The 23,111-nt window shown below is 47.2% G+C and overlaps 1 protein-coding gene across 1 annotated transcript; it reads left to right on the top strand.

Annotated features, from left to right (window-relative positions):
- Positions 1-1,113: 1,113 nt before the first annotated feature.
- Positions 1,114-2,833, top strand: prr18 (proline rich 18). The gene has a single exon (XM_067989089.1). It carries the CDS (start codon positions 1,347-1,349, stop codon positions 2,061-2,063), a length of 717 nt encoding a protein of 238 aa, XP_067845190.1. The 5' UTR covers positions 1,114-1,346; the 3' UTR covers positions 2,064-2,833.
- The last annotated feature ends 20,278 nt before the right edge of the window (positions 2,834-23,111 follow it).

The raw sequence follows: 23,111 nt of genomic DNA, 5'->3' as shown, positions 1-23,111 counted from the left end.
GTTAGGTTTCTGGTCAATGGTGACCCCCAGGATGTTGATGGTGGGGGAATTCAGCGATGGTAATGCCGTTGAATGTCATGGGGAGGTGGTTAGATTCTCTCTTGTTGGAGATGGTCATTGCCTGGCACTTGTCTGGCATGAATGTTACTTTCCACTTATCAGCCCAAGTCTGGATGTTATCATAGAGTTGGCAGTAGATCCTCAGATTATTGTTGTTTTTACTCTGGTCACTTTTTTTTCTGACCACAGTTAATCACAGGATCAAAGAGTGCTCTCAGGTTGATGGTGCGATCACGTTTGTAATAACTTTTCTATATCATTCTTCGGGATTTGGGCATCACTGGCAAGGCCAGCATTTATTGCCCATCCTTAGTTGCCCTTGAGGTGGTGGTATGCCTCCTTCATGAACCCCTGGGAAGGTGTTCCCACAATGGTAGGTAGGGAGTTCCTGGATTTTGACCGGAGGATAATGAAGAAACAGCAATATATGTCAAGACTTGGAGAGGAACGGTGTTCCCATACACCTGCTGCCCTTGTGCTTCTAAATCGTGGAGGTTGCGGGTTGCCAGGAGGTGCTGCCAAAGCAACCTTGGCAATTTGCTGCAATATTGTCTGGTTCTCAGCATTTTACTGTCAAAAAAACACTGATGGATCAGAGTTGGTTAATAAGGGTGATTCTGAGATGTTGGGTTCTAAGTTAAGAGAGACTCAGAAATTATTTTCATTAAATAAAAGATTGAGAGAAAACATGATCTACCCTAGACCATTCACAATTATTATTGCTATTTAATTTAATAGAATCGAACAGCCGTCGATCCAATTGCGGGTATTTCTTTGAAAAGGCTGCAAGTGTTATCCTTATTTTTTCCTATTAAAATGTCAATAACGACTTTTCTATTTTTAAAACGTTCTTTGATGAAACTGTATACCTATTTTTAAAAATGTACCAATTTATCCCGTATTCATATTTATGGTGTGACTGGTATCTGCGTTCCTGTTCACACGATGCAGTCCAGATGAAACAGTGAGATGGATGGTTGGTTGTCGTGTTGAAATCAGGGCAGAAAACCCTCCTCCTCCAGAAGGAAGGTCAGTCTCCATTGGTGTGGTGAGTATTGGACGCTGCCCGTCCGCCCTGGGCTGGGCTGGGGACAGTGAGCCCGCTGGAGGAGGGACTTGGATTGAAATGAGTCACCGGGGACGGGTGCACACACCCTGCCGCGGCGCCCGATATAAAGCCGGCAGCGAGCACCCTGCCCGCACCGCACTGGGAGATTCAGGCGTCGGCGGCAATCAATGAGCTCGCAGGCACCGGAGCCGCCGGTACGGAGAGGCCGGCCCGCACGATGAAGACGGATGCCCCTCCGAGGCCGCACAGAGCCGCCGTGCCCTTCCCTCCGATCCGGCAGCCCGCCGCTCCACCGCCGCAGCCGCCCGGGCTCCCGACCCGCTCTCGGGGAGCGGCGGAAAAGTTTTCCAACTCGTGGCCCAAAGCAAACTTCCAGCTGGGGGGGCACCGGCCGCAGCCCCGCCACCAGCAGCACCAGAGGGCGGCGGGGGCCGGCCGCCTCCTAGGCCCCAGGCCCCTGGCCAGCTCGTGTGACAGCGTGCCGGCCTCCACCTCCGGGCACTCGGCCAAAAAGAGCAGCGGCGAGGAGGTGCGCTTCTCACTCAGCCTGACCCCCGAGGCTGTGCTGGTCATCCAGAAACGCAGCCTGGAGCGGCAGCTGCTGTCCCAGGGGAAGACCCCGGCTCCGGCTCCGGCCGCGGCCCCGGCCCCGCTCCGCTGCAAGAAGCTGCTCACCTACCCGGCGAGACCGCCCCATCCTGGTGCCGTGCCCCCGCTGCCCCGCTCGGACTCTCCGGCCGACATCCGGAGCCTGGTGAAGATCTCGCTGCTCAACGATCAGCACAAGTACGACGACGTGGAGTACGAGGAGGAGGAGGAGGACGAGCCGCCCGACCAGTCCGTGCTGCAGAAGTGCATGGAGTGGCTGAAGGGAGTGGAGAGCGCCCGTCAGACGGCGGACAGGCTGGCCAGTCTGCCCCACCTGGCCAGCTAGTCAACCCAGCCGGGAAGGGAGAGACCTAGCCCGGAAAATCATTACTTTCACTTCCCAGGTTCATCAAGTCGCTGCTTCCACCGAATCAATAAAAGCGGTTTGAATGATAGTGTTTGTGTTCAATGCAATATATTTTATCTTTAAAAAAAGATCTGGGAAGCATTTGCGGGTGGACAACGTTTTAATTCACCTGAGCATTAGCAACCCAGGATCTTTAAATCAGTGCCAGTTAAACAACTGACTGAGGGTCAGACACGTGGGGACAGGGTGGATACTTGTATTACAACAGAGAAAAGTTGGAAGTGCTGCTAGGAAGATTCCTGGGGAATTGTTCCTGATTCACAAAATCTGTAGACATTGTTCATTCTATGATGTCTAGTTCTGAGACTGACCGAGACGATCCACCAACACAGACTCGAGGTGTTTTATTTTATTAAAATGAAACTGTACTGGCTTCTGTCAAGAGGTAACCAACCAACTTGACTGGAGAATGAGTGTGGGATCGCTTTCAGGAAATGGACATAGCTTGTACTGAACTGAAATGAAAAACGAGGAATTGCCAAAACTGGACTATTTGAGCAAGATTTTATAGTTGTAGCTTCAACTAGTTGCTGGCAACGCGCACAACTGAGTATGCAAATTGTACAGTAAATCTAAAGGGAAACTAATTTAGTTATATTTTGAACGTTTAAAAGCGTAGCATTATTCCTTCAAACAATGCAGGTTTTATATGTTTCAATCTGTACCTAATAAACTAATTCCTTTCCTTTTCCTGTCGTTTTGCAAATTGCTTAACGTTTTCAGATGAAATCAGTGAAAGCACGCTGGTTTTTTATTCACATCTGTTTATTTAGCGGTTCAACAACAACAACTTGCATTTATATAGTGACTTTAAGGTAGTAAAACGTCCCAAGGTGCTTCACAGGAGAGTTATCAAACAAAATTTTACACCCATCCACATAAGGAGGCATTAGGACAGATTACCAAAAGCTTGGTCAAAGAGGTAGATTTTAAGGAGTGTCTTAAAGGAGGAGAGGCAGAGAAGTTTAGGAAGGGAATTCCAGATCTTAAGGCCTAAGCAGCTGAAGGCAAAGACGCCAATGGTGGAGCGATTAAAATCGGGGATGCGCAAGAGGCAAGAATTGGAGGAGCGCAGAGATCTCGGAGGTTTGTAGGGCTGGAGGAGGTTACAGAGATAGGGAGGGGCGAGGCCATGGAGGGATTTGCTAACAAGTATGAGAATTTTAAAATCGAGGTGTTCCAGGACCGGTTCAGTTTGAAAGAGTTTAGGCTGCATTCAATCTATAAGACAAAATTGTTTTTCTTTATCAAAGTGTAAGTCACTGTGAACATCATCACTTAGGTCAATGCTAGTTTATAGATGAGAGATAAAAATACAAATCAAACATCGTGTATGGCTCTCAGGAAACAATTGCCATTTTTAAATTTACTTTTACATTTATATAATTAGGAATGGCCTGTGTGAATTTTTACAGGACATCAATGAATCAGGGAGAAAAAAGTCTATTCAAGTCATTTAAGTTAATGAGTTTATATGGAATTTCTAAAGTTTGTTTAATATTAATTTATTCATTTTAACTTCCAAGTTATCCTATTCCCCAATCTTGTATTTTCTATTACTGCTAATGCATGTTGCACATCTTTCTCATGGAGTTTTTGCATTTCTATATGCCCTGAAATCGTCATACCTCAGCTGCTTGGAACACTTTTTCCTACAAGTGACTATGATTTGAGGGTTGTTCATTAGCTAATTAAGTTTTGCTATGTTTTCGATGGGGCATTTTGTTAACAGATTTTGATAGTGTGCCAATCAGTCTAACCTTGGTGGTGGGCAAATTATTGGAATCGATTCTGAGGGACAGCATAAATTGTCATTTAGAAAGGCACGGGTTAATCAAGGAAAGTCAGCATGGATTTGTCAAGGGAAGGTCGAGTCTGACGAATTTGATAGAATTTTTTGAGCAGGTAACAAGAAGGGTCGATGAGGGTAACGCGTATGTTGTACTCTACATGGATATTAGCAAGTCTTTTGACAAAGTCCCACATGGCAGACTGGTCAAAAAAGTAAAACCCCATGTTATCCAAGGGAAAGTAGCTAGTTGGATCCAAAATTGGCTCAGTGGCAGGAAGCAAAGGGTAATGGTTGTCAGGTATTTTTGCGACTGGACCAGTGGGGTCCTGCAAGGCTCAGTACCAGGTCCCTTGCTTTTTGTGGTATATATTAATGATCAAGAAGTTTGCAGATGATACAAAAATTGGCTGTGTGGTTGATAGTGAGGAGGAAAGCTGTAGACTGCAGGAAGATACCAATGGACTGGTCAGATGGGCAGAAAAGTGGCAAATGGAATTCAATCCATAGAAGTGTGAGGTAATGCATTTGGGGAGGGCAAACAAGGCAAGAGAGTATACAATAAATGGGAGGATGCTGAGAGGTGTAGAGGAACAAAGGGACTTGGAGTGCATGCCCACAGATCCCTGAAGGTAGCAGGACAGGTCAATAAGGTGGTTAAAAAGGCATACGGGATACTTTATTAGCCGAGGCATAGATTGCAAGAGCAGGGAGGTTATGCTAGAACTGTATAAAACATTGGTTAGACCGCAGCTTGAGTACTGTGTACAGTTCTAGTCACCACATTACAGGAAAGATGTGATTGCACTAGAGAGAATACAGAGGAGATTTACGAGGATGTTGCCAGGGCTGGAGAATTTTAGCTATGAGAAAAGATTGGATAGGCTGGGGTTGTTTTCTTTGGAACAAAGGAGGCTGAGGGGAGATTTAATTGAGGTATATAAAATTATGATGGGACTAGATGGAGTGGATAGGGAGGACCTATTTCCTATAGTGGTGCTAGGGTTAAGGATGTCATGGAGTGGCTGCAGGGTATTCTGGAGGGGGAGGGTGAATAGCCAGTAGTCGTGGTTCATATTGGTACCAACGACATAGGTAAAAAAAAGGGATGAGGTCCTGCAAGGTGAATTTAAGGTGTTAGGAGATAAATTAAAAAGCAGGACCTCAAAGGTCTCAGAATTACTACCAGTGCCACGTGCTAGTGAGTATAGGAACAGGAGAATAGACCAGATGAATGCGTGGCTGCAGGGATGGTGTAGGAGGGAGGGATTTAGATTCTTGGCACATTGGAACCGGTTCTGGGAAAGGTGGGACCTGTACAAGCGGGACGGGTTACACCCGAGCAGGACCGGGACCAATGTCCTCGCTGTGCTGTTGGGGAAGGTTTAAACTAGAATGGCAGGGGGGTGGGAACCTGAGCAGGGAGACAGAGGAGGGGGAAACAAGGATAGAAACAAAAGGCAGAAATGGAAAAAGCAATAATGGATGGCAGAGAAAACAAGGGCGATAAACAAATAGGGCCATAGTGCAAAATAAAATTAAGATGACTAGCAATCTTAAAAAGACAAGTCTAAAGGCATTGTGTCTTAATGCGCGGCACATTCACAATAAGTTAGATGAATTAACAGCGCAGATAGATATTAACGGTTATGATATAGTTGCGATTACGGAGACATGGCTGCAGGATGACCAAGGATGGGAACTGAACATCCAGGGGTATTCAATATTTAGGAAGGACAGGCAAAAAGGGAAAAGAGGTGGGTTAGTAAAGGAGGAAATCAATGCAATAGTGAGGAAGGATATTGGCTCAGAAAATCACAATGTGGAACCTGTATGGGTGGAGCTAAGAAAAACCAAGGGGCAGAAAACGTTGGTGGGGGTTGTCTCTAGGCCCCCAAACACTAGTGGAGATGTAGGGGAGGGCATTAAACAGGAAATTAGAGACACATGCAAGAAGGGTTTAAATATAATCATGGGTGACTTTAATCTACATACAGATTGGTCAAAACAAATTAGCTATAATACTGTGGGGGAGGAATTTCTGGAGTTTGTACGGGATGGCTTTCCAGACCAATACGTTGAGGAACCAACTAGAGAACAGGCAATCCTAGACTGGGTATTGTGCAATGAGAAAGGATTAATTAACAATCTTGTTGTGCGGGGTCCCTCAGGGAAGAGCGATCATAACATGATAGAATTCCTCATTAAGATGGAGAGTGAAGTAGTTGAATCTGAAACTAGGGTCCTGAATCTAAATAAAGGAAATTACGAAAGTATGAGGTGCGAGTTAGAATAGATAGAAGAGAACCAGTCGATGTGGTGTATTTGGATTTTCAGAAGGCTTTCGATAAGGTCCCACACAAGAGGTTAGTGTACAAAATTAAAGCACATGGGATTGGGGGGAGTATACTGGCATGGATTGAGAATTGGTTGACAGACAGGAAACAAAGAGTAGGAATAAACGGGTCTTTTTCTGGGTGACAGGCAGTGACTAGTGGGGTACCGCAGGGATCAGTGCTTGGGCCCCAGCTATTCACAATATATATCAATGATTTGGATGAGGGAACTAGATGTAATATTTCCAAGTTTGCAGACGACCCAAAGCTGGGGTGGAATGTGAGCTGTGAGGATGATGCAAAGAGGCTCCAATGTGATTTAGACAAGTTGGGTGCGTGGGCAAGAACATGGCAGATATAGTATAACATGGATAAATGTGAGGTTATCCACTGTGGTTGTAAAAACAGAAAGGCAGATTATTATCTGCATGGTGACAGATTGGGAAAAGGGGAGGTGCAACGAGACCTGGGTGTCCTTGTACACCAGTCGCTGAAAGTGAGCATTCAGGTGCAGCAAGCAGTTGGGAAGGCGAATGGTATGTTGGTGTTCATTGCAAGAGGATTTGAGTACAGGAGCAGGGATGTCTTACTGCAGTTATACAGGGACTTGGTGAGACCACATCTGGAGTATTGTGAGCAGTTTTGGTCTCCTTATCTGAGGAAGGATGCCCTTGCCATGGAGGGAGTGCAACAAAGGTATATCAGACTGATTCCTGGGATGGCAGGACTGAAGTATGAGGAGAGATTGGGTCGACTAGACCTATATTCACTAGAGTTTAGAAAAATGAGAGGTGATCTCATCGAAACATATAAAATTCTAACAGGACTAGACAGACTAGAGGGAGGATGTTCACAATGGCTGGGGAGTCCAGAACCAGGGGTCACAGTCTCAGGATACGGGGTATGCCATTTAGAACCGAGATGAGGAGAAATTTCTTCACTCAGAGGGTGGTGAACCTGTGGAATTCTCTACCACAGAAGGCAGTGGAGGCCAAGTCATTAGATGTATTCAAGAAGAAGGTAGATATATTTCTTAATGCTAAAGGGATCAAGGGATATGGGGAAAAAGCGGGAACAGGGTACTGAGTTAGACAATCAGCCATGATCATTTTGAACGGCGGAGCAGGCCCGAAGGGCCGAATGGCCTACTCTTGCTCCTATTTTCTATGTTTCTATAGCAGAGGAGTCAGTGATCAGGGGCATAGATTTAAAGTAATTGATAGGAGGATTAGAGGGGAGCTGAGGAGAATTTTTTTCACCCAGAGGGTGGTGGGGTTCTGGAACTCACTGCCTGAAAGGGTGGTAGAGGCAGAAACCCTCAACTCATTTAAAAAGTACATGGATGTGCATTTGAAGTGCCATAACCTACAGGGCTATGGACCAAGAACTGGAAAGTGGGATTAAGCTCGATAGCTCCTTTTTGGTTGGCACGGAAATGATGGGCCGAATGGCCTTCATCTGTGCAGTAACATTCTATGATTCTACGTTAAAAGAAAATGTATCATGCAACATGGGTTCAAACCAATTAGCTTGTTTATCCCGCCTGGCTCAAAGGCAATTCTACCCTTTGTGCAAGCCTACACCCTTACAGAAAGCTCCTTATCTGGGAGTTAAAATTTAAATATTTGGGAGTGTCGCACTCTTTGAACATTTAAATTAATTCCAAGTAGATTTTGAAAAGTGCCCGGGGAACCACTTGAGTGCCTTTTAAATCAGGTTTGACACTATCTGAGTTATACTGTATCCAGTATCAATCCCTAGTGGTGTTAGACTGCCTTTTCCAGGGACTTCCACACTCCCTCTCCCCAGAGTCAGGTTGGACACTAGAGTTATATTGCAACTTTAGCATTGCTGTGCAGTGGAAATTGCTTTGTAATAGTCAAGTCAGCCCTGGAGTTGGTGATCCACCCGGATCAGACCTGCGCCGTACCCGGCAGAAAGATCTCTGATAGCCTTGTGCTACTCACGGATACGATCGCCTACATACAGGACAGGGAGGTGGACACCTGCCTCATTAACTTGGACCAGGAGAAGGGCTTTGACAGAATATCGCACATGTACATGATGGACATGCTCTCCAAAATGGGGTTGGGGAAGGAATCCGCAATTCGATCCAACTGCTCTACACAGACATCAGTAGCGCAGTTTCAATCAACGGGTGGGAATCAGAAAGCTTTCCGATCAAATCTGGAGTCAGGCGGGGCTGTCCTTTCTCCACTGTCTTGTTCGTGTGTTGCATCGGACCCTTTGCCAAGTCCATCAGGAGGGATGCGGGCATAAGAGGGGTCAAGGCCTCCCTGTGCATGGACGACGTCGCCGTCTTTTGCTTGGATCAGCTCTCGGTCCGCAGATTGATGAGTATCTGTGACCAGTTTGAACTGGCCTCGGGGGCCAGAGTAAACCGTAGCAAAAGCGAGGCCATGTTCTTTGGGAACTGGACCGACCGATCCTTTGTCCCCTTTACCGTCAGGTCGGATTACCTGAAGGTGCTGGGGATCTGGTTTGGGGGGGCGGAGGCGTGCACCAAAAACTGGGAGGAGCGTATCGCCACGGTCAAGCAGAAACTGGGACTGTGGGATCGACGTTTCCTCTTGATTGTGGGCAAGAATCTAGTCATCAGGTGCGAGGTGCTCTCGGTGTTGCTGTACGTGGCGCAGGTCTGGCCCATACCTCGTTCCTGCATCACGACAGTCACCCAAGCCATCTTCCACTTTATCTGGAAATCAAAAATGGACCGTCCGCAGGGACACAATGTACAAATCTCCAGATAAAGTGGGGGGGAAACGTGTCCAACGTGGCCCTCATCCTGATGGCCACCTTTGTGTGCGGCTGCACCAAGCTTCGCGTAGACCCTCGGTACGCAAACACAAAGTGTCACTACGTGCTGAGGTTCTACCTGTCCTCGGTGTTGAGAAGGATGGGCCTGGCCACGCTGCCATGGAACGCTCCATCCAGTTGGACCGTTCCGCCCCACCTGTCCTTCGTGGAAAAGTTTGTGCAGAAAAACACTTTTGACCACAAGGCGATCAACAAGTGGTCCGCACGTAGCGTCCACGAGACCCTGAGGGAAAAGGAGATGGTGGATCCTGTCGGTTGGTTCCCTGAGTAGACTGTCAAAGTCATTTGGCAGAATGTCTCATCGCCAGAGCTGACAAACAAGCACCAAGACCTAGCTTGGCTGGTGGTGAGAAGGGCCTTTCCCGTCAGATCTTTCATGCGCTCCCGGACTCTCAGCGCCGCCGCGCGCTGTCCCAGAGGAGGCTGCGTGCAAACGAGACCGTCACCCATCTCCTTCTGGAATGTGCCTTTGCAAAGAAGGTCTGGAGAGAGATGCAGTGGTATCTGTCCAGGTTTGTCCTGAGCAGTTCCATAACACAGGACTCTGTGCTCTACGGGCTGTTCCCGGGGACGCACACCGAGACAGACATCAGCTGCTGTTGGAAGACCATCAACTCGGTGAAAGACGCCCTTTGGTCTGCCCGAAACTTGCTGGTTTTCCAGGCAAGGAGCTGTCCTCGACCAAGTGTTGCAGACTGGCACATTCCAAGGTCCAGGACTACGTGCTCAGGGATGCACAGAAGCAGGGTGCGGCCGCCGCAAAGGATCTGTGGGGAAAGGCAACTGTTTAGAGCCTTCCTGCCATTGTATACCGAGGGGCTGCAATCAGGGAAAAACCCCCGCGGGCAGAATGTAAAATTCAAATTGATGTAATGTACCTGTAATGTACCTGTAAGGAATCTGCAATCAATAAGCTGTATTGATTGTATTGCAATAGGGCACCCTAGAGTATCATAAACTGTAATTATGTACGCTGTGTAACTATTGCTGAAATCATATTTGAACTGTACTTTATGTATCTTGCAAATTGTACAATCTGTATTGTGTACATTTGAAATGTGATATGACATCTGTATCGTATGTATTGTTTCAAACTTTATGAATAAAGTATGTTTTTTGAAAAAGAAATTGCTTTGTAATAGTGCTGAAGTCACAAAACAACTGCACCCTAAGTTATTGGGGCATAGCAGGAAAATGATCCTGCATCGTATTAAAGGATGGATTTTGATTTAAGTATCATGACTGGAAACATTGGCCTAATTTTTGGTTAATAACATCAGTGTAGTGTAATGATATCTAGGAGTACCAAATAAGGATTCCATACAGTCCTGAGTATAGAGCGACTTGCAAAAATAAGTACAGTAGTTACACTGTGCAATCGGGCACCAGCTTGTCAAAACTTATTCTGCAGCTTTACTCAATATTTCATCACATGTATTGCTGGATAAAGATGAAAGCACACGAAATTGCACTTTTCAGCAGTGGTGGACTTAAACCTTTCTGATGGGGAATGCGAGCATTGAAGTTGCAATTTGTTTCCTAGGAGATCTCAAAGTATTCCCCTTCCCACCAGAAAAATTTAGATTTTTGGTGCATTTTCCAGTATTTCGAACCCTACGGGGCCAATTTTAACCTAACCCGCCTGTCGGGAAACTGACGGGATGGGGAACAATGCTGTTTTTACACCCTGCCCAATTTTATTCTCAATTGATGTCAGTAAAGAGTGATATTGGGCAGGATGTAAAACCAGCATTTTATCTGATCTCGTGGGTTTCCAGCCTGGCAAGTCATGTTAAAATGACCCCTTACATGACCCCTGACAAGACTCTCATCTCTGAGTGATGGTTGTGCATTCAAGAACTGCTTAGAACTTAAGGACACAATTAAGGCTGATACTTCAAGGCAGTGCTGTATTGCCAGAGATGAAGTCCTTTGGATGAGTCAATAGCTAGAGGCCCCGACTCTCTGTTCATTTGGATATTAAAGATCCAATCGTGCTATTCAAAAAGCACAGGAAAATCTCCTAGCCAACTTTTCTCCCTTGACTAACACCATCAAGAACCATCAATCTTTTCTTAGCTATATGTGGGGTCTTGTGCGCAACATGGCTACCAGGTTTGCCTATATAACAGTCATTGCACAAAGGATGTGTTCCTCATAAGGTGCTAAATAAATGGAAGTCTTTTTCTATACACTACATGTTGGAATACCAGATTATGAGAAAGTTAGAGCTTGCATATTCGCAATAAATAAAATTATTTGTGTAAAAGAGAATAGGAACTGGAGTCGGCCATTCAGCCCCTCGAGCCTGTTCCGCCATTTAATTAGATCATGGCTGATCTGTACCTCAACTCCATTTACCTGCCTTTGATCCATATCCCTTGATATCCTGACCTAATTAAAAGCTGTCGATCTCAGTCTTAAACATTTCAATTGTCCCAGCATCCATAACCTTTTGGGGGAGAGAATTTCAGATTTCTGCTACCCTTTGTGTGATAAAGTACTTCCTGATTTCATTCCTGAATGGCCTAGCTCTAATTTTAAGATTATGCCCTCTTGTTCTGATTCCCCCACTAGAGGAAATAGCTTCTCTGTATCTACGCTATCGAACCCTTTTATCAATTTTAATATCTCAATTCGATCACCCGTTTTTCTTTTATACTCAAGGGAATACAAGCTAAGTTTATGTAATCTATCCTCATAATTTAACCTTTTAGGCCCTGGTATCATTCTGATAATTCTGCACTTTAAGGTCAATACAGCCTTCCGGAGGTGTGGTGCCCAAAATCGAACGCGGTACTCCAGATAGAGTCTGATAAAGGCTCTAAACAACTGAAGAGTAACTTCCTCCCCTTTGTATTCCAGCCCCCTTGAGATAAAGGCCAACATTCCATTAGCCTTTTTAATTACTTTATGTACTTGTGCACTTCCTCTTAGTTATTTGTGTACTTGGACATCCAAAACCCTTTGATCCTCCACAGTTCCTAGTCTCCATTACGATTTGTCTTTCTTGGATCTAAAGTAGATGACCTCACACTTCCCCATATTGAATTCCATCTGCCACAGTTTTGACCACTTAATGGGCTCAATTTTGAAATGGTGACGGGTTGGCAGCGGGGGGGGGGGGGGGGGCGGTGAAGGTGTGCGTGGCAAACCTGAATAAACAAAACTTACCGTTTCCGATGCGATCGCAACGTAATTGATGGTGATTAAAGTTCTTTCCGGGTTTCGCGCCCAGCAGCTAGCGTGATTGACAGGCTGGCTGCCGCCCGGAGCTACAACGTAAGGTGGGGGGAGAGAAAGAGAGAGCGAGACGTCATCCAGCGCTAGAAAGGCAGATCCTGGGGGCGGGGGGGGGGAGTGGAAGATCGGGTGGGAGAGTGGAAGATCGGGAGGGGAGAGCGGAAGATCAGGGGGGACATCGGGGGGTGAAGAGGGGGAGATCGGAGAGGGAGACATCAGACACCAGAGCAGGGTGGAAAGGTAGGTTGATTTTGTGTTTTAACTTCGTGCAATGGTTTTTTATTTAATTTATTTAGTTTCTTTTCGCCTGATCTGGCCCTCCACGCCTGGTTTCACCAGGCACGAATCAGAAGCTGTGGGAAAGCCACCCAGGTAAGTTAAAAATCATTCTATCTACCTAATATGTCACAGATAAAGTGCCTTTAGTACCTCAATGAGTTACATTTGGCTCTTTAACTATCATCCCACTGGCTTTAATTGCCGACGGGACTTCCACATTTGGGATGCCCGCTGCACACAGGTGCGCCCGTGGGGAACGCGGAGGGTGGCGGGTAGGAACCGGCTTCCAAACCCGGTCGGCATTTCTGCAATTTTCGGAGCCCCCCCCCACCCCCAACGCACCCGCAATTTACGTTTAAAATCGAGCCCAATCTGTCTATGTCCCTTTATAATTTACTGCTTCCATATTCACAATAGTTGTATTAGGTAGGCCTATTTGAAGATTACAATTTTATGTTTATATTTCTATCATAACTAAGCTTTAAACAAAGTTCTCCAGCCTACATGTTCATAGTCATGCGAGAAATCAAAGGAGTTCTAACATATTTTTAAAAATGTTCCTTTTGGAGAATGTTATTCTGATTGTTCATTTTATACAATAGTCCTTACACCAAATTGAAAATACGTCCTAAATATATTACTAATATTTTTCCTAATTTGATTCTTTACATTAGTGGTTATTCAATAAAGGATCACCCATATCAGGTTTTTGGGAGTATGGACATTTTATAATTTAACATAGTTATTTCACTATTGTGTAATGTGTAGGAAAGCTCAGAGAAGGATAGGAATGACAAATCAGTCATTGAAAGATATTCTTTCAGGCATATTTCCCAAATCTACTGCTCCCTTTGTAATGTTGAACTGCCTATTCTAGAATGTAATTTACTAGTCCAGAGCTCCCAAAATTGCATTCATCTTCCTCACTATATTCTCCCCAAATCAATAGTAATGATATGAATTTGTATAGGGCTTTTCATGTAGAAAAATATCCCAAGATAATTTATGGAGAAAAAAAATCAAAAAATGAACCAGCAGACTGAAAGGTTGGCCAAGAAGATTGGTCTTAAGAAAACTTTTAAAGTTAAGTAGAGAGGTGTAGGAGTTTAGTAAGGATGTTCCAGACAGTGGGGCTGAGGCAACTGATGGCTCCGCCATCTATAGTGGGTGAAGGGAGGAGCAACATAAAGTAGGCTACATTCAGAAGGCGGAAGGATGCAATAGGAGACATAAGACTGGAGAAGATTGCAAACATAGGGAGAGGCAAGGCCATGGAAGGATTTGAAAATGAGAATGAAGAGTTTGAATTCAATGCATTGAGCGACACGTAGCCAGTGTAGGTCAGTGAGGACAGGGTAATGAGCGAGTGGGACATAGTCCAGGACAGAATACAGACAACTGCGTTTTGAATTAACTGCTAAAGTACAGATTGTTGAGGTGCCATTCTCCCAGGGTGCTTCACAGAAGCAGGAGCTGCAACTCTTCCTGTCCAGCTGAATGGGAGAACCATGTGATATGGCACTGTGTGTGTGTTCAATAAGAAATGCGTTGAGAAGTGCAGGAACCTAGAAATAACAAGCGTGAAATGGCCTGATCGTGCATGTGGGAGCTGAGTTAAGGACACAGAGGGAATGGTTTCAGGGACTTAGAGGGAGCCGTGTAAGGGCTCAGAGGGAGCAGTGTCAGGGAGTCAGAGGGAGCAGTATTGAGGCCTCAGAGGGAGCCGTGTCGGGGCTCAGAGGGAGCAGTGTCGAGACCTCAGAAGGAGCAGTGTCGAGACCTCAGAGGGAGCAGTGTCAAGACCTCAGAGGGAGCAGTGTCAGGGGCTCAGAGGGAGCAGTGTCAGGGCTCAGAGTGTCGGGGCTCAGAGGGAGCAGTGTCAGGGGCTCAGAGTGAGCAGTGTCGGGGCTCAGAGGGAGCAGTGTCAGGGGCTCAGAGGGAGCAGTGTCAAGACCTCAGAAGGAGCAGTGTCAGGGGCTCAGAGGGAGCAGTGTCAAGACCTCAGAAGGAGCAGTGTCAGGGGCTCAGAGGGAGCAGTGTCAGGGGCTCAGAGGGAGCAGTGTCAGGGGCTCAGAGGGAGCAGTGTCAGGGGCTCAGAGGGAGCAGTGTCAGGGGCTCAGAGGGAGCAGTGTCAGGGGCTCAGAGGGAGCAGTGTCAGGGGCTCAGAGGAAGCAGTGTTAGGGGCTCAGAGGGAGCAGTGTCAGGGGCTCAGAGGGAGCAGTGTCAGGGGCTCAGAGGGAGCAGTGTCAGGGGCTCAGAGGGAGCAGTGATGAGGCCTCAGAGGGAGAAGTGTCGGGGCTCAGGGGGAGCAGTGTCGGGGCCGCAGAGGGAACAGTGTCAGGGGTCAGAGGGAGCAGTGTCAGGGCTCAGAGGGAGCAGTGTTGAGGTTCAGAGGTAGCAGTGTGAGGGGCTCAGAGGGAGCAGTGTCAGGGGTCAGAGGGAGCAGTGTCAGGGGCCCAGAGGGAGCAGTGTGGAGGCCTCAGAGGGAGCAGTGTGAGGGGCTCAGAGGGAGCAGTGTCAGGGGTCAGAGGGAGCAGTGTGGAGGCCTCAGAGGGAGCAGTGTGAGGGGCTCAGAGGGAGCAGTGTGGAGGCCTCAGAGGGAGCAGTGTGAGGGGCTCAGAGGGAGCAGTGTGGAGGCCTCAGAGGGAGCAGTGTCAGGGGCTCAGAGGGAGCAGTGTGAGGGGCTCAGAGGGAGCAGTGTCAGGGGCCCAGAGGGAGCAGTGATGAGGCCTCAGAGGGAGCAGTGTCGGGGCTCAGGGGGAGCAGTGTCAGGGGCCCAGAGGGAGCAGTGTCGAGGCCTCAGAGGGAGCAGTGACAGGGGCCCAGAGGGAGCAGTGATGAGGCCTCAGAGGGAGCAGTGTCAGGGCCTCAGAGGGAGCAGTGTGAGGGGCTCAGAGGGAGCAGTGTCAGGGGCCCAGAGGGAGTAGTGTCAGGGCCTCAGAGGGAGCAGTGATGAGGCCTCAGAGGGAGCAGTTTCGGGGCTCAGGGGGAGCAGTGTCGGGGCTCAGAGGGAGCAGTGTCGAGGCCTCAGAGGGAGCAGTGTCAGGGGCTCAGAGGGAGCAGTGTCAGGGCCTCAGAGGGAGCAGTGTCAGGGCCGCAGAGGGAGCAGTTTCGGGGCTCAGAGGGAGCAGTGTCGAGACCTCAGAGGGAGCAGTGTCGGGGCTCAGAGAGAGCAGTGTTGAGGTTCAGAGGGAGCAGTGTCAGGGGCTCAGAGGGAGCAGTGTCGAGGCCTCAGAGGGAGCAGTGTCGGGGCTCAGAGAGAGCAGTGTTGCGGCTCAGAGGGAGCGGTGAAAGGGACTCAGGTGGAGCAGTGTTGAGGTTCAGAGGAAGCAGTGTCAAGGCCTCAGAGGGAGCAGTGTTGCGGCTCAGAGAGAGCAGTGTCAAGACCTCAGAGGGAGCAGTGATGAGGCTCAGAGGGAGCAGTGTCGGGGCTCAGAGGGAGCAGTGTCAGGGCCGCAGAGGGAGCAGTTTCGGGGCTCAGAGGGAGCAGTGTCGAGACCTCAGAGGGAGCAGTGTCGGGGCTCAGAGAGAGCAGTGTTGAGGTTCAGAGGGAGCAGTGTCAGGGCCTCAGAGGGAGCAGTGTGAGGGACTCAGAGGGAGCAGTGTCAGGGGCCCAGAGGGAGCAGTGATGAGGCCTCAGAGGGAGCAGTGTCAGGGGCCCAGAGGGAGCAGTGATGAGGCCTCAGAGGGAGCAGTGTCGAGGCTCAGAGGGAGCAGTGTCGAGGCCTCAGAGGGAGCAGTGTCGAGGCCTCAGAGGGAGCAGTGTTGAGGCCTCAGAGGGAGCAGTGTCGAGGCCTCAGAGGGAGCAGTGTCGGGGCTCAGAGAGAGCAGTGTTGAGGTTCAGAGGGAGCAGTGTCAGGGCCTCAGAGGGAGCAGTGTGAGGGACTCAGAGGGAGCAGTGTCAGGGGCCCAGAGGGAGCAGTGATGAGGCCTCAGAGGGAGCAGTGTCGAGGCTCAGAGGGAGCAGTGTCGAGGCCTCAGAGGGAGCAGTGTCGAGGCCTCAGAGGGAGCAGTGTTGAGGCCTCAGAGGGAGCAGTGTCGAGGCCTCAGAGGGAGCAGTGTCGGGGCTCAGAGAGAGCAGTGTTGAGGTTCAGAGGGAGCAGTGTCAGGGCCTCAGAGGGAGCAGTGTGAGGGACTCAGAGGGAGCAGTGTCAGGGGCCCAGAGGGAGCAGTGTCAGGGGCCCAGAGGGAGCAGTGTCAGGGGCCCAGAGGGAGCAGTTTCGGGGCTCAGGGGGAGCAGTGTCAGGGGCCCAGAGGAAGCAGTGTCGGGGCTCAGAGGGAGCAGTGTCGAGGCCTCAGAGGGAGCAGTGTCGAGGCCTCAGAGGGAGCAGTGTCGAGGCCTCAGAGGGAGCAGTGTCGAGGCCTCAGAGGGAGCAGTGTCGGGGCTCAGAGGGAGCAGTGTCAGGGCTCAGAGGGAGCAGTGTCGAGGCCCCAGAGGGAGCAGTGTCGGGGCTCAGAGGGAGCAGTGTCGAGGCCCCAGAGGGAGCAGTGTCGGGGCTCAGAGGGAGCAGTGTCGGGGCTCAGAGGGAGCAGTGTCGAGGCCCCAGAGGGAGCAGTGTCGGGGCTCAGAGGGAGCAGTTTCGGGGCTCAGAGGGAGCAGTGTCGAGGCCCCAGAGGGAGCAGTGTCGAGGCCCCAGAGGGAGCAGTGTCGAGGCCCCAGAGGGAGAAGTGTCGGGGCTCAGAGGGAGCAGTGTAGAGGCCTCAGAGGGAGCAGTGTCGGGGCTCAGAGGGAGCAGTGTCAGGGCTCAGAGGGAGCAGTGACGAGGCCTCAAAGGAAGCTGTGTTGAAATTCAGTAGGAGGAGTGCCAGGTCCTTGGGTTATTTAACAGGTGAAGCAATATTCCAGAACAATCCAACCCATTTTAACCACGAGTGGGGTCCAGCATGATAGTTTCTGTTGTCATTTTTCATCTTTCCTCTTGTTTTCTCCATATCTTTTCTATCTCCCTCACCACTGTTCCCTGGATTTATTCCTTCCTTTCTGGACCAGTTAAATCTCACTTATTTTCAGTGAGACAAACCAATCCTGTAATTCTGTGCATCCACCCCCCCACCCCAACTCCCAACCACCCCACCCCTCCCCCGCCTCATTTTGAATTAATTTCCTCCTTTCCTCTCCTTGGTGTCAGCCATGGCTCAGTGATAACACTCTTGCCTCTGAGTCAGAAGTTCCACTCCAGAGATTTGAGCACAAAATCCAGACCGATACTCCGGTACAGTACTGAGGGAGTGCTGCACTATTGGTGATGCAGTCTTTTTGATAAGATGTTAAACCGAGGCCCTGACTGCCCTCTCAAATCCCATGGCATTATTATAAAGAATAGCAGGGAAGTTTTCCTGGTGTAGTGGGCAATATTTATCCCTCAACCAACATCATTAAAAAACAGATTATGTGGTCAATGTCGTATTGCTGTTTGTGGGCCCTTGCTGTGGGCAAATTGGCTGCTGTGTTTCCTACATTACAACAGTGACTACACTTCAAAGGTAATTCATTGGCTGTAAAGGGCTTTGGGACGACCTGAGGTCGTGACAGGCGCAATATAAATGCAAGTTCTTCTTCCTGTTGGGTATAATTCCACAGCCATCAGCAACCATTAAATTCCTCATCCAAGTTATCACTTTTTATAAATGAACCTAGAAAATGTGTGTCACGAGGTTACTTGACACATGAGAGAGTTAAAAGAGTGGCTGAAAGATTGGTGTGGGAGGCAGGGGTTTCAATTCATGGGGCACTGGCACCAATACTGGGGAAAGAGGGAGCTGTTCCATTGAATGGGCTCCACTTAAACCTGTTTGGGACCAGTGTCCTGGCGAATCGAATAACTAGGGCAGTAGATAGGGCTTTAAACTAATAAGAGGGGGAGAGGGTTCAAGTAAGGTTAAATTTATAAGTCTAAAGAGAAAAGTCAACGCTGCAGAACAGAGTAGTGATTTGGGTAAAAACAAGCAGAATGTGTCAGGAAGGGACAGAGAGTTTAATAAAAGTAATAGGGCATTAGTGACTAAGGTCACATCAGAGAAAAATAGTAAAAAGTTAAAATTAAAGGCGCTATATCTGAATGCACGAAGCATTGGTAACAAGATAGGTCAATTAATGGCACAAATAGAGAAAAATGGGTTTGTTCTAGTAGCCATTACTGAGACGTGGTTGCAGGGTGACCAAGGTTGGGAACTAATATTCCAGGGTACTTGACTTTTAGAAAAGACAGACAAAATGGAAAAGGAAGGGGATAGCCCTGATAATAAAGGATGAGACTGTGAGAAAGGATCTTAGCTCAGAAAATCAGGATGTAGAATCAATATGGGTGGAGCTAGGAAATAACAAGGGACAGAAAACACTGGTGGAAGTAGTTTACAGGCCCCCTAACAGTAGTTATAGTGTTGGACAGAGAACAAATCAGGAAATTAGAGGAGCATGTAACAAGGGTAATGCAATAATCGTGGAGGACTTTAATCTTCATTTAGACTGGGCAAACCAATTTGGCAAAAGTAGTTTAGAGGATGAGTTCATGGAATGTATTCAAGACAGTTTTCTAGAACAATATGTCGAGGAAACAACCAGGGAACAGACTATTTTAGATCTAGTATTGTGTAATCAGACAGGGTTAATTAGTAATCTTATAGTAAAGGATCCTCTGGGGCAGAGTGATCATAATATGAAAGAATTTCATATTGAGTTTGAGAGTGAGGTAGTTAAGTCCAAAACTAGGGTCTTAAATTTAAACAAAACCAATTACGTAGGTCTGAGGGGCAAGTTGGCTAAGGTAGATTGGGAAATTAGATTAAAAGATATGATGGTAGATAAGCAATGGTGAACATTTAAAGAAATTATTCATAATTCTCAATGAATATACATTCCCTTGAGGAACGAAAATTCCATGGGAAAAGTGGTCCAACCGTGGCTAACTAGAGATGTTAAGGATTGTATTAGATTAAAAGAAGAGGCTTACAATAAGGCCAAAAAAAGTAGTAAGCCTGAGGATTGGGAGGGTTTTAGAAATCAGCAAAGGATGACCAAGAAATTGATAAAGAGGGACAAAATAGAATACGAGAATGAACTGGCAAGAAATATAAAAACAGATTGTAAGAGCTTCTACAAGTATGCATAAAGGAAGAGAATAACAAAAGTAAACATGGGTCCCTTAGAGGCAGAGACAGGAGAAATTATAATGAATAAAGAAATGGCAGAGACCTTAAACAAATATTTTGTATCTGTCTTCACAGTAGAGGACACAAAAAACATACCAGAAATAGTGGGGAACCAAGGATTGAATGAGAGTGAGTAACTTAAAATAATTAATGTTAGAAAAGAAAAAGTACTGGAGAAATTAATGGGACTAAAAGTCAACAAATCCCCTGGACCTTATGGCCTACATCCTAGGGTTTTAAAAGAGGTGGCTGCAGAGATAGTGGATGGATCAGTTTTGAGCTTCTAGAATTCCCTAGATTCTAGAATGGTCCCGGTGGATTGGAAGGTAGCAAATGTAACCCAGTTATTCAATAAAGGAGGGAGGGAGAAAACAAGGAATTATGGGCCAGTTAGCCTGACATCAGTCGTTGGGAAAATGCTAGAATCTATTATTAAGGACGTGGTAACAGGGCACTCAGAAAATCATAATATGATTAAACGGGGTCAACACGGTTTTATGAAAGGGAAATCGTGCTTGACAAATCTATTAGAGTTTTTTGAGGCTGTAACTAGCAGGGTAAAAAAAGGGAAATCAGTGGATGTAGTATATTTGGATTTTCAAGAGGCACAAGATTAGGGCTCATAGGAGTGAGGGTAATATATTAGCATAGATAGAGGATTGGTTAATGGACAGAAAACAGAGAGAAGGAATAAACGGGTCATTTTCGGGTTGGCAGGTTGTAACTAGTGGGGTGCCGCAACGATCAGTGCTTGGGCCTCAGCTATTCACAATCTATATCAATGACTTAGATGAGGGGACCAAGTGTAATGTATCCAAGTTTGCTGACGATACAAAGCTAGGTGGGAAAGTAAGTTGTGAGGAGGACGCAAATAGGCTACAAAGGGATATAGACAGGTTAAGTGATTGGACAAGAAGGTGGCAGATGGAGTATAATGTGGGGAAATGTGAAATTATCCACTTTGGTAGGATGAATAGAAAAGCAGAATATTTTTTGAGAGGTGAGAGACTAGTAAATGTTGGTATTCAGAGGGATTTGGGTGTCCTTGTACATGAATCACAGAAAGTTAACATGCAGGTACAGCAAGCAATTAGGAAAGCAAATTATTGCGAGGGGGTTGGAGTACAAGAGTGAGGAAGTCTTACTGCAATTATATAGGGTTTTGGTGAGACCACACCTGGAGTACTATGTACAGTTTTGGTGTCCTTACCTAAGGAAGGATATACTTGTCTTAGAGGCGATGCAACAAAGGTTCACCAGATTGATTCCTGGGATGAAAGTGTTGTCTATGAGGAGAGATTGAGTGGAATGGGCCTATATTCTCTGGAGTTTAGAAGAATGAAAGGTGATCTCATGAAACACATCAAATTCTTGGAGTGCTTGACAGGGTAGATGCTGAGAGGCTATTTCCCCTGGTTGGAAAGTCTAGAACTAGGGGTCATATTCTCAGGATAAGGGGTCAGCCATTTAGGGCTGAGATGAAGAAAATTTTCTTCGCTTAGAGGGTTGTGAATCTTTGGAATTCTCTACCCCAGAGGGCTGTGGATGCTCAGTCGTTGAGTGTCTTCAAGATTGAGATCGATAGATTTTTGGACACTAAGAGATATGGGGATAGGGTGGGAAAGTGGAGTTGAGATAAAAGATCAGCGATGATTTATTGAATGGCCGAGCAGGCTCGAGGGGCCACCATATGGCCTACTCCTGCTCCTATTTCTTATGTCTTATGTCTTATGTGACTGAGGGGGAGTGCATCACAGCTGAGCTTAATCCCATTCTCAGTTGATGTCCATATACACACTTTTCATCAGGAGCGACTGGATATTGATCAGGAGAGTCAACCCTGGATGATTTTCCCCTCTCACTGTAATAGAGATGCAGAGGGCCCAAAGATCACCCTGCTGAGGCTCTCTAAATCAGCACAGACTGTGAATCGAACCTGAGAACCTTCTTGTCTATCTGACTCAATACCACATCACACCACAAGGTGCACTTACTCACTGCACCATCATATGAACTCTTTGTGGACATTTTAGGCCACTTCTGGTGCCTAAATGTAACAAATAACAGAATTCTATGGGTTTGCAATCTCTCTTACTGTTTTATGCATAAAATCTCACTTGACTATGTCCTGACTTTGTAAGTCAGGTTTATTCTTGCCATCTTTTTCTTCTTCAAAGAGCTCTAGTGTCTACCAGAGGAGGTCAAGGGTTGGGTATTTTGCAGTGAGTAGCTCACCTCCTGACTCCCCAAACCCTCTCCACCACCTACAAGACACAAGTCATGAGTGTGATGGGATACTCTTCACTGCCTGGATGAATGCAGCTGCAACAAAACTGAAGAAGCTCGACACTATCCAGGACAAAGCAGCCCGCTTGATCGACAGCCCATCCACCACCTTAAACCTTCACTCCCTCCACCATCGGCGCACTGCGGCTGCAGTGTGTACTATCTACAGGATGCACTGCAGCAACTCGCCAAGGCTTCTTCGACAGCTTCTCCCAAATTTCTACCACCCAGAAGGACATGGGCAGCAGACGGAACATCATCACCTCCAAGTTCCCCATCATGTCACACACCATCCTAATTTGGACATATATCACCCACTGTTCCTTCATCGTCGCTGGGTCAAAATCCCTAACAGCACTGTGGGACTAACTTCACCACATGGACTCCAGCGATTCAAAAAGGCGGCTCACCATCATCTTCTCAAGTGCAAATAGAGATGGGCAATAAATGCTGGCCTTGATAGTGACGCCCATATCTCAAGAATGCATTTTTAAAATATTGAAAAACCAAAAGGGATTCCTTTATCCCATGTGTGAAACCCAGGACTAATCTGTGAGGTAGATTTGTGACAAAGAGGGAAAATGGTTTCATAAAGGGAAGGTTCCAGCCTACACCAGCTCGTTGCTCAACATCCTGGTGGAAGTCAGCCTCTTAGTGGCCAAGTCTCTTTGCCAAAGCACCTCAAATAAGATCCAGATAAGGCAGTTGGTCACAAGTAAGGCTGGTACATGGCATTAAACATCTAGAACTCAAGGTGGTTGGCACTTCACAAGCTGCCCTTCCATCACACAGAAGCAGTTGCCCATTATAATGTGAGAGAAAGGGAATGGGAAGGAACAAAGAAGTGAAAGAGGGACAGAATGGGAGGCAGATGGGAAGGGAATGCAAAAAAAACAGGGGTGATATAGAATGGTAAAGAAATAGAGAGAAAGAATGACAAAAATATGTTCATCATAAAAGGAAAAGCTATATTTTACAGGTGGGTGGAACTTGACTTTAGGATCACGATCTCAATAGTGTGTTGTGACACAGATAAGGGGACGATTG

Source organism: Heptranchias perlo, chromosome 8 (assembly GCF_035084215.1).
Source record: "Heptranchias perlo isolate sHepPer1 chromosome 8, sHepPer1.hap1, whole genome shotgun sequence".
NCBI classification, from domain to species: Eukaryota; Metazoa; Chordata; class Chondrichthyes; order Hexanchiformes; family Hexanchidae; genus Heptranchias; species Heptranchias perlo.
This window is presented reverse-complemented; position numbering and strand designations above follow the sequence as displayed.